Here is a 12,093-nt window from a genome sequence, read left to right on the forward strand (position 1 = left end):
TGCAGCCAGATACTAGCCACCATCAATTCTCAGTAGATCTTATCAGCTCAGTCAATAAACCACTTACATTCCCATGGGAGACATGTTCAGCAACACCAAGAAGCAGCAAGATCTAGATAAGGGTCTGGGGAATCATGACTTGTGACCAGGACCACTCCTTCCATATTGTGCCATCAACCAGTTATCAAAGAAAGAGTTACTTACACCTACAGAGGAGGAAAGGACAGCAATCATGAGTACACACAAATTTTTGACATTACAAAGAGGATTCAGGAGGAGCTACCTGATACCACTCTAGATTTACATCCCCAGTGCAGATACAGGCTGTAAAGGAGGCAACATGAGCTATTGTAGGTCAATGAAAATTGAGAGGTTTTTTAGCATCCAATATTCCTAAAAATTCCAAAGATTTCATTGCAAGGCAATGCTACACTGTGATGATACTTTTCATGAAATAATTTGCTGGACATTTTAAAGGATAACTGGAGTCCACATATTCCTTTTAAAATTTTTCTGTTCTTTTCACTGTTTACAGATGTTGTTGCAGCTGTTCTTAAACTACATACTCAACTTTCAGTACAAACCCAAATGCCCACTGCAGGCAGTAGCTCGGAAGGAGCTGGGACTGGTTCCTTCTGGCTGAGGTGGCACAGACAGAACTGCTCACATTAGACCTAGTGACAGACAATACACATTTGCATTTTGGCTAACATCATACACATTTATATAAGATGATTTTGAAGGGAGGAGGAGACGCAGTTGAGAATGAGAGAAATCAATTGCAGAATTAATTTTGGTTTTGTTTCCTAAGAATCAGTTGTTATTTTTCCTGCTGCATTTGGTAGCTAGAACAGGGAATCACCTAATTTATCTCTGCTCATAGACCAAATTAATTATAACAAGACTAGATTAATTACAGACTATACTAGACTAACTATAGACGTTTCAATAAGATTTTCAAGACTAGATTATCTAAAATACTGAGAAAAATGTTAGACCTTTACTGGTTGTGTTGCCCAACATAGCCAAAGTTGGAGAGCAGAATTCAGACAATGAAAGGCGAGAAAAGTTGAGAAGAAATTATTACAGATGACCCCAGTTATGTTCATACCCTTTGTTACTGTGTAGAGTCTGGTTGAATTGCATGTAGTTAGGCTGGGACTCTGTCACAGCTAAGATTAGGTACTGTGAATATAGAAAGTGAACCTGTACTGAGTTGGGGGAGCATAAATATTTGTAATGCATGCTTTTACCTTGATTGTTTGATGGATATTTTGTTTTGATAACACTTAATAACTTTAGCACAGACTAATATTTAATTAGATTAGCCAGTTAAAGAACAATGCATTCAAATGCTATAATGATCTGAATGATGTAAAATGATGTTGCTTGTATGTAAAATATAACACAAAAGAGGCAATTTGGGACCTTACCAGCAATGCTCTATTTAGTTATTAATAATCTATGAAGACATTAATGTGGCAGTCATAAAAGGCTGAGTATTTTTCAGCGATAGGGGGACAGAGAAGCACAGCCTGAAGCAGTATACAAGCTAAGAGTAGTAAATAAGCTAAAGTTTGCACAAAATCCGGGACTCATGTCTTTACTCAGCTTCCAGTAAAGTACAGAACTTCATTCTGGGTTTTCACTGAACCTGCTCCCTTTTATATGCAAGTCCAGAGAAGGATGTAACAAGAATCCTGAAACTCTATTTTCCAAGTGTCCAGGAGTACTGTGCCTGGGCCACTGTGATAGCAAAGGGAAAAATAAAACCCTTCTCTGTTAAAAAAAAAAAAAAAAGAAAAGAAAAAAGTATCTCAACAGCATGCTGAAACCATAATTTTAATGTCATCTTCCTCTCATTTGACAGGGAAAAGAGGCAGAAATAAGGAAGAAGAGCAATGGCTCAACACAAACCCATCCAGCTTTTATGATGCTATTTACCCTTTCTGACAAGGAGCCATCCAACTCTTGCTACTCCTTTCAAAGCTGCCAGTGGAAAGAAAGATTTTTCCTGGGGAGGAAGGTCTCCAGGGGAATCAGTGAAAAAGCATGAGAGAAGGAATCTGGAAGAATTCACTCCCACCCACCTACAGGAGATTCCTAGAAGCATTGTTAGCCTGAAGGTTTCCAAAAACCCATTCCACTTCTCAAAGGCAGGGTTATTTCTGTGGCAGGTTGATTTTAAAGCAGCAACGGTGTCTAGCTGGAGCCTCTCACAAGGTTGGAATGTTAGAAGTAGTCCCAGGGGAGAGGGTTTAATGTACAAAATGCAGGTGAGGCAGCCAGAAAGACATGATGAATGCAATTTATCACAGGGCTCTGCAATTTATCACAATGGAATCACAGGAAACAAGCAAATCAGAGCAGCAGATAGATAGACTGGATAGATTAAGCTCCTCTGGGCATGGAACTTCTTTGAAATATGCCAAGGAAATTACATGTTACACGTCCAAATTTTCCAACAATATTTTATTGATTGGAATGGAGCTATGGGTTTCTGGGGCTGGGGTCCTTTTCCCCCGAAAGGAAAAAATGTGTTATTCTGAAGAATGAAATAAAGCTAAAATTATAGGGTGCTGTTTTGCTTCATTTTGATTTTAATCCACCTCTGGATGGGTGCCAGGAGGTAGGGATTTGCATGTGCAAATCAAGTGCCTGTACTTCCCAGCCACCCTTCTGCCCGCTCAGCTTTCAAGTTTAGGTGCATGAAGCTCCACATGCAGGAGCAATCTCAGAGACCTAAATCTGCGAGCTACTTTTGACAATGTGCAAGTGATCAAAGTGTTCTCACAGCAAACACAGTCCTTCCTCACTCCACTGTTTTTGCGGGGTGCCTTTCTTAAAACAGGTCTGTTGTATCGGCATAACAACTCCGAGTTTTATAACAGCAGAGCTGGGGTGATACCGTGGTCCAGAGTATTGCTGCAGTGTGCTGGATATTCCCCACCTCCCACAAAGTAGGGGCCTTACAGCTTTCAAAACAGCACATGTACTATTTAAATTGTTTCACTGGGAGGAGAATTATGTGTTCTGCAACGCCTCAGGACAATGAGCCAAAGGAACTATAGAATATGAGCTTGGTGTTAAAGCTGGAGCTCCGCAATGCTCTGCTTTGTGTGGGTTTTAGCCTGCTATGTAACATTACTTTTACATTAACATTTGTGGTTCCTTTTTTATGCACTCCAGCTTCGCCATGCTCCGCCCTTTATATTTTAACAGTCAGATTCCTATGATCCAACCAGGGTGGCATGTTCAAAGCTCCACTTCTTTTTAGCGCTGATTAAAAAAAAACAGGCAAAAAAAAAAAGCTCAGAGTATCAAACAAGCTTACTTCAAATAGCTTTTATTCACACTAGGACAAGACTATAGCCAAAGAATTATACAAAACACAAAACAAAAAGGATTTTAACAACTCGGTTGAAGGTTATTTCACACCAGTCCAATGCTCGTATATATATAATCAACAACGTTTTGGAGCCCAATATTACTTAACATTACTCATTGGATGCTTTCAGATACAAAAATGTATCAGGAATAATAACAATAATCCACAGGTTCTTTTTACTCTTGTGGAAATATGACTATTGACCTTTAAAAATTTTGCCCTTTGGGTCAGTCCCACTGATACTTTATCCCTTAGAATCTGATTTGCCTGGAAAGACAAATTACAGATAAACTTTTAGTGCTCTGAGCAAAAGGCTGTTTTTTATCATAGAAACAGATAGCAACATCAATTTTCCAAGAAAAAAATAGACATTTCAGCTGTGCATCCCTAGACCAAAAAGTCAGTGTCGTAAAAACCCACAGCAATGTTTGCTTTGAAAGCTTTAGTTATGACTTCACCAGGTATTGCTTTATGCTTTCCTACTGCATCCTAGCTTGGAATATTAAGCCGATCAAGAAATTTAAAATAGCAGTAAACTAAGCAGCAAGAGACATGAGTATGAACCTGTTCCCATAAGACATGATGTATACACCCACCTGAAGCCCACTGAAGTCAATAGAATATATCCACTGGTGTCAATGCTCTTTCAGACAGACTTTTCTAGAAGCAGAACTGGCACTTCATATCAGAAACAGGGATGTGGGGCCAAGTTCAGATCTGTATCTGCGCTTTTTTTTACAGTTTGTGTGTGGATGAGTGCAAAGTTAAGGTTTCTTCTCTAGCTGCCTCCTGGATCTTACCCAAAGCCTGTCAGAGGAGGGATTTCAGTGCTCTTTGAATCAGGGCATCCTACGGCTCTGCTATTGCAAATGTGCCTCTGGACACGCAGGCATACCATCGGGAAGGGGATAATGTGTGGAGTTCTTAGCACAGAATCACTCTCACTGCACAGTACCAGTGCCATTGATTTCATGCGTCACTTGCCTTCAGACCATCCACGCAGAAGCATGTCTTCCTTATAAATTACAGCCCAACTCACAGTGTGCTAATTAACATTTGAACAGTAGTATCTTTGATGGCACAGAACAATTTATATTTTGCTATAAACTCTTCTAATATGCTGAACCACAGAGCATGGCACTAGAGCAGGATGAAGGATTGTGCAGAAGAGATATAATTAATAGTTGCTGGAATGTCCTTTTTAGTCTTCGCTCTCTGTGGTGTGCTATTTGCTAGAGACTAAAACTAAGCTAGTAACAAGATGTCATGGGACAAAAACCTTTTGGATCAAGTGAAAATATTACATTGTTAAAATCAAAATGGGTCCCTTTTGAGGTTAGAGAGGAATGTGAGTTTCACAATTTCTTTTTTTAACAATCAGCAGACAGCCAGCTAAATCGTACTCATAAAATACCACTCCAGTTTGGATCTGTCACAAAAATGAAGCATTTAATTGCTGCTAGAAGTGACAAAGATAAGCTATTCTTATTCCCACACCAAGGGCAGGGGCATCTGTCAGAAAAGACAGAGGGTTTTTTGATGGTTTTCTATGTGTTACAAGGGTGAATTCAATTACAGGTAAAAAAAGAAAGCGAGTGACATGACAAAGTAAAAGCTTAAATTATAATTAAGAATCCAAACTCCTCCAAATCCAAGATGAAAAGCAGGTAGCAGAAACTTGATTTAAGAGAAACTCTTTCCCAGTAGGTTCCCCCCCCATGTACCTATTCTGTTTTACTTCCATATGGAGTCTGTAAAAAAAAAAGTAGAATGGTTCACAAAGCTCTATTGTGACCTTTTAAAATAAAACAACCGTGCACTACAACACTTCTGGAAAGGCCACTATTGAGAAAAAAAAAAAAAATACAAAAATCTCCCCTATCAGTCACGTTATGAAGTGTCTGCTAGGGGCTGATAGCTTCTCAGGCAAATGCACAGCATACACGTCAGGGCAGCACACCTGGCTGCTGCTGCTTCGGACAAAAAGTTTTAGAGCGAGGTTCATGTCTGCATGCGTGTGGGTATGCTTGTGGGACAAAGTGGGCATTTCCCAAAGAATAAATGCTCACTGGGCATCTCCTTGCCCCTGCAAGCTAATAAAGTTAGTTGCCTCACAGCCATCAGTGCCTTTGGAAAAGTTCCCTCTAATGCTTTGTCCCAGACACATTGGCCCAAAAGTGTCCTGCTGTCTGTCTACACAAATTAGTCGGTCTCTACATTCTTGCTCTCTACAGGACCTCTGGTGTTGGCTGCAGCAAAACCTTTCTAATATTTCATCTCTGGTTATGACTCTCAGTTTTTTAGGGAGGCTGCGCTTAGATAAGACACCAACTCAGCTACCACATACTCTAGAGAGGGATTCATTTTGCCACTTTCATTCAGCTGGCAGCATGTTGTTGACTTTTTTGTAAAGTAAAGAAACAGCCATCTTTGTTTGCATAACAGCTGTTTATATTTTCTTTTCCTTTTATGCTGCTTATTTAAGATAGCTTAATGATTTTATTTTCCTCAGATTCACTTGCCTGGAATTAGTTATTTCATTTTCACTGAAAGTAAAATTAGGAGGGTACATAATTAAAAAAGGGACTAATTCTGCCATCTTTACACTGCCAAGATTCCCATGAACTTTGAGTACTCGCTAGGAATTTTGCCTGAAAAAGGATCATATAATCAAGCTCTTCATTGCTGCAGATTATATTAAAGCGAAACGAGCACATACAGAATTCCTGCACACAGAGTCCAAAAATGAAGTGCCAGACACTCTTAGGTTTTAGCAGTTCTGAGATTTAATGTTCATCATTGTTCCCACTCCAGCCCAGGTAAAAGCATTAAGTTGGATAAAAATAATTCTTTTCTTGATATCCTGAGTCATATCACTTTTCAGTTTTCAGTTTCTACTATGAATTTAAGGACCTAAGAATACAAGAAAAGTATTTAATGACCTAAGAATACAAGAAAAAAACAAGAATACAAGAAAAGCCCCACTGAGATTAATATTTAGACCCTAACACTAAGGAAGAATATGAACTGGAGCAAGCATGTTAGTGGTACTTGCTGCTGAGACATCTCTCTTTCTGGAGGTTGGTGGCTTAGAGACACCTTGATCCAGAGGCAGAGTGCAAATTCCTGCACACTTCCCCTGTGAGGCAAGGATTTGCCGCTAACGGCAATGGCAGCCTGGGGTGGTGGTGCTGTGGGATGTCCTCCCACCCACCTGCAGCCCCCGTGCCACCAGCACCAGGCAGAGGGTCACCCTGGCTTCAAGGGCTCTCTGCCACCTCCTCAGCTTCACCTTCTCCATGGAATCACTCACAGAAACCACCTTTCCCCCCCCGCATTTATCCATTTCAGTTCATTTTTAGAAGTAATCTAAGTTCAGATGTAGATATTTTGGCAGCCAGCTTGAAATATCTGGGACTTAATTTTCAGAGGTGTCAATCTCCCTAGCCTAAGCTGAGGTCTATGGGAGACATAAGACTATGACGTCTCTTCAAAAACAGCTCCTAAGCCTCTGAATTTGAACATCAGAAATGGAGAAACATGCAATTTGTGCATCTTTCTGAAATTCTTGGAATTTGTTGTTGAATCCAGCTAAAACTGGGCATTTTTAAGAGTGTCTGTGTGAATATTTCCCTGGAAGTATGTCTAAAATTGCTGGGAGATATTTTAGCTGTAATCCACGGGGAGCTATTGATGGTAATAAAAAATACTGTGAGAAGAAAACAGCAGCAAGTGAAACTGCCCTCTCAGAAAACGCAGGTCTGCTTTGAAGGAAGTGTTGATATTCACCATAAGCCTCGATCATTTCCCAGAGGGCTGTACGGTGCCTTGTAATGACATAATCAAAAAGTAATGGTGCTCTGGACTTAAAGGAAAAAAAAAAAAGCAGGGCCTGATCCGTCCCCCATTGAAATCAAAGAGGATTTTTCTATTGACTTCAGTGAGAACAGAGTTCTGGACACAATCTGTGTGCAGTTTATTTGCACATTTGCTTATCCAAACGATCCTAACTTTAACCAACAGCATGTCTAGATGTCTGTCTGGGAGTACGCCTGTACAAATGCATAAGTGTGAGTTTATAATGTGGTTTAATTCAAATTATTTTGGCATTTTAAAAGCATTTCCAGCTACAAAGGACAGCTTTAGCTGATTTCCACCCAGAATATAGACTTTAATTGGTAAAGTTTGTAACTTACATTTTGGGCTGCAATTCATATTCAGTTTCATGCAAGCTAAGGACACAAGCAGATTTTGCATTCGTGGGGTTAATTTTAAAATGATCTTACTATGCACACAATTAAAATTTTGCAGCCGTTATTTCAAAATGTGAAAAGCTCTACAAATTACCCAACTCATCAGCTATGGTCCTTGGTTTCCTTAAAGGGAAACTTCTTTGATGACCACAAGAAAATTACAGTAAATAGCAAGCAAGATTGCCATCACAAGTCTGCTGAAAATACAGGATGAACTCCTGATTGCTTTAGTCATATGAACAACCCCTTCAGAACAGCCCAAAGTCAGGCAAGGTGGCTTACACCAGGAGATAATTTAGCCTGCTGGGACTCTTTGCATTACTAAAACGAGCATGATTTGGGCTTGTAAGTGGGTGTAGAATTTTATTTCACTTTCTGAGGGGCATGCATCCATTTTAGAGTAAGCCTTTCAGAATAAAAGTTTACTTCACATTATAGGAAATGACATTCCTTTTTTAGATTTCCCTTTTCAAAGCATGCCTCAGATTTCTAACTTGTGGCAGAGAGCTTTTGTATAAGTAATAAAAGTCTTTAAAATTAAAATGCTAATCGTAAACAAACCCAAATGCATGAAAGATATAGTCTGACTGCATAACAAAAGAGAATTATATAATTCTATTTGAGTGAAATCTTTCATCTTTGATTTACAGGTTTGAGTCTGCCTATAACTGAAACCACATTGTTCCATATCTTTCATATCATGGCCTTCCCCAAAATCTTGTTTTAATTAAGGTTCCTTTCAGATTTCAGAATAAAAAGCATGACAGTCTTCACTTATGGCTTTAATATATCTTTTGAGTTTGGAAAATATGTAAAAATGAACATCACTTGCTTTTAAAAGCTGAGCGAGCTATCAAATACTGCAAGTCGAATACTTCAAGGTATCTCCCAGGGTTCATTAGGTGAGAAAGTTGTAAACAAAATAAAAGTTGCTGTAGCAGAGTTTTGTTCATTTGAAGTAGTCTTATATACATGCCCTATCTCTTTCTCCGACGGTAAGGCAACACGTGTAACAGTTTAAGCGTTCATTATCAGCTAAAGGCACAACTCTATGTTACGTTCTCAAACATGGAATTAAACAGCTAAAGTCACGTTGCAGGGAGATCTTGCTGTACTTTGGGGGTCTAAAATAAAGCCTAAACCCTTTGAAGCTTCTTAAGCAACATCAGTTCTCTTGGTGCAGGACTACATAAACGAATCAGTTCGTGTTCACATGATGACCTGTAAAAAACACCCCCAACACAACCTCCACAGAAACACCTGAGCTTCAAATGAGCTGCACGCAGTTACTGAAGATCGCTGCTCTTAGAGTCAGGACACAGAAACATTTCAGAACAAACTAAAAGCACATTTGAAAAGCCATCCATTTTTCAAAGACTACTTGATCTCTGCTGCACATCTGGTGAGAGCTACTGTCAACTACGGAGGGTACAGCACTTTTTTTAAAGGCAGAAGGTCGCTCATTTTAGGGAATCGTGAATGTGTTTCTATGATAGAAAAGATTACATGAAATGAGGAGGGATGGCCAGGAAAAGGGAAAAGAAAATAAAGCACCACCAAGCACAGTACTTCAGGGGATTTATAGTACAATAAGAAGTGCTTTCCCTTTAGCTAAAATCCCTCATTGCAATTTACACACCTTTCACTTATTCAGCTAAGAACTCATTACAGGGGGTTAGAAAATGGCACGTAAAATAAAGTTGTTTTTTCTTTTTTTCATTACACAGAGCAAAGAAAACAAATTCTATTAACAATTTAACACAGTATGAAAAAAATTACCCAGTAAAAAGTGTCAGAAAGTGATTCATGGAGTTTACCGAGTATTTTGCTGGCTGTTGCAGTTCTCGTATCTATAATCTATCATGTAGAATTTTGTAATACTCTATTTCACAATTTATGTTGGTGAGCGGGTCAAACAGCATATAAAAAGCATGCTCTAGGCTCTTTCTCCCAAGCCCGTTTTACTGTAACTCTAGAATTGTAGCGGTTACATTTAAGGAATCTTTAGGGCCCTTTCAAGTCCATCCAAAGAACAAGTGAAGCTGCTATTCAGAGTTTTGTGCCCAGTGTTTATGTTCCATCTGATCTGTGCCACCCAAGCAGCAGACAAGACATGTCTGAGGGTGCTTTGGGGGGATACACAATGATGTCACCCACAGGAAATATCAGGGAGGACTTGGCACTTCACAAGGCTGTCTCTTCTTCCATGGGCTCGCCAGCAGCTCTGTAAAAATAAACAGGCAATCAGAATACGGCACAAGAGTACACAATGACATTGTAGATTTTCATGCATAATCAAAGCTGATTTTTCAGCTCTCTCTGATGTTTATTTGTGTTATTCAGTTATCCATAAATAGAGTTTCTTTCCTAGGAAGTATAAACAAATGTCAAGTGGAAAAACATTTTAGATCCAAGCAATCACTGAAAATGTTCCTGTTTATATTAAAATATGTCAGAATATTTTGTAACTTTTTGTCCAGAAATGTACATGCTTTGTGTCAACAGAGTCAAATAATTTCATGAAAAAAATAGCTGCGATACTTTTATTTTACAAGCTTTTGCAACTAAAAATACATGCATTTATTTTTTCAAGCGGGCCCATACCATTAAAGCGAAATAGTTCACTAGTAGCCAAGTAGTTAGCAGTGCTTCTTCTGGGGTTCTTCTTCAGTCCTCTGATTTTTGATTCTGTGCTTGCACAAATGCATTGCCTGCCTGCCTGCCTGTCACTTCTCAGACCAAATTCTGAACTCGATCAGCAGATCACTGTCATAGAGAAGGTATCTATTAATAATATAAAATCAGATTATACGTATATCTTTTATTTGAAAGCCTCTGGGAAATATTCAGCTTAGGCAAGATGAGCTCTTTAAAACATCCAGTAAGAAAACAGTGGGGACATATGCTGTAAAGCATCATATGGCGTAAAGTGTCGTAGTGCCTTGTATCTGACAAGCTACCACACCTGAGGATTATGCTGGCAATTATAAAATGGGAAGCTTCTGAGATCACGGTGAGACCTCACTATTGAAGGGCATAAGAATCTGGACACAAACCTTTTTTCACCTCAGTCTGGCAGAATACCATATGACAAATGAGCTTAAGACCTCCTTAAAAATAGTCACTTCAAGCAATTTTGAAATGAGAGGAGAGCAAAAAGTAAACGCAAATTAATAAATGAGACGTTTACCAGTTAAATCTTGTAAGCCAGTATAATAACTGACTTCAGTAAAACATCCCTCAGAAAGTACAAACTCATGAGATCCCATGGAAAAAAAAAAGTAATTAATGGGGGCTTGCATGGGCTTTGGTAGTTTATTCAGCAAGGAAGCCAGAGAATTTTAAATGAATCTGGAGTTTATTAAAGTCTTTCCCAATGAAAAATTCAGCAGTGTGTCTTTAAATGATTTTATACAGGTTATTCCTTTATGATTTGGAATGATCACAGCTAGTATGTTGAAAAATGTCAGATAAATGATATATGAAAAAGAAGACATTTTTCAGACTAATCACTTTCCAAAGGGTTATTGACCCTAAAATATTATTAATCTATAAATCTCAAATCTTTTGTTCCTCACCACATGGTGGAGAATGTTTCCTATGTACAGTAACCACTGTAGCTCCCTCATTCCCGAGAGGCGAGGTGAAGCCCTCTTCCATTCCCTCTTTTTCCTCTCTTGCATTGTTCTGGCTTGCAGCAGAGACCGCACAGTGGCAGCCAGGGTAGGATGGAGCTCAGCCTGCTCCTGAGGTCCTCAGGTGTGATAAAGGATAATGCACCATGTGGAGAATTCATACTGATGCTGTATGCTGCTGTTGTGCTGACCACACGCTTCCACTTTCTCCAGCCACTTTTGGAAGACCTGCATGTCCTCTGACATAACACAAAAGTGCAATAAGCCCTTGTTAAACATCCAAGACCTTATGGGGCTGTCTGGAAAGAGGATAATTTGGAAGCAGATAACAGTTCAGTTTTTAGGTTCTGCTGTGAGTAAGCGAATGAGAAGAAATAGTTGTCAATAGATTTCAACTGGCGATTGGCAGAGCAGGAAGGAGCTGAGCTCTGGAAAACCTCTGGAAGTGAAAGTTGGGATTTGGGTTATTTGTAAGGATCTAGGGAAGCAGTACGTGCAACAGTCTGTTCACATGTATTTGGCTTCTGGGACTGACATTCTCATGACCCTAGTACAAATGAGAGGTGATCTTATTCAGTGTTTTAGTCCTGGGCAATTTTTCACTGACAAGGGTGCTTCTGAGTGCCAGGACTGACCTTGAGTGCTATATTCTAATATACTCCAATATATTCCAACAATATGCCAATATTCCACATCAGCCAGAGCCTAAGCACCACGAAATTTTTATATGCAAGTGCCAGATGCAAGGTCCTTTTCGGAAAAGGAGAGGAGGTTAGGGTGCCCTGATGAATCCAGCTGCTGTCTCTCAGTGTGGGTA

The 12,093-nt window shown here is 39.4% G+C and overlaps 1 protein-coding gene across 12 annotated transcripts in view; it reads right to left on the minus strand.

Moving 5' to 3' along the window:
• Nucleotides 1–3,330: 3,330 nt before the first annotated feature.
• The window catches only part of HDAC9 (histone deacetylase 9), a 499,339-nt gene continuing 490,576 nt past the window's right edge, over nt 3,331–12,093 (minus strand). For all 12 annotated transcript variants that reach the window (XM_076331372.1, XM_076331379.1, XM_076331374.1 and 9 more), the window contains one exon: nt 3,331–9,865. In XM_076331372.1, the coding sequence (XP_076187487.1) occupies nt 9,826–9,865 (40 nt within the window). In that variant the 3' untranslated portion in view covers nt 3,331–9,825. The remainder of the gene's footprint in view (nt 9,866–12,093) is intronic.

The sequence above is a fragment of the Aptenodytes patagonicus genome, chromosome 2, assembly GCF_965638725.1.
Source record: "Aptenodytes patagonicus chromosome 2, bAptPat1.pri.cur, whole genome shotgun sequence".
Taxonomy (NCBI): domain Eukaryota; kingdom Metazoa; phylum Chordata; class Aves; order Sphenisciformes; family Spheniscidae; genus Aptenodytes; species Aptenodytes patagonicus.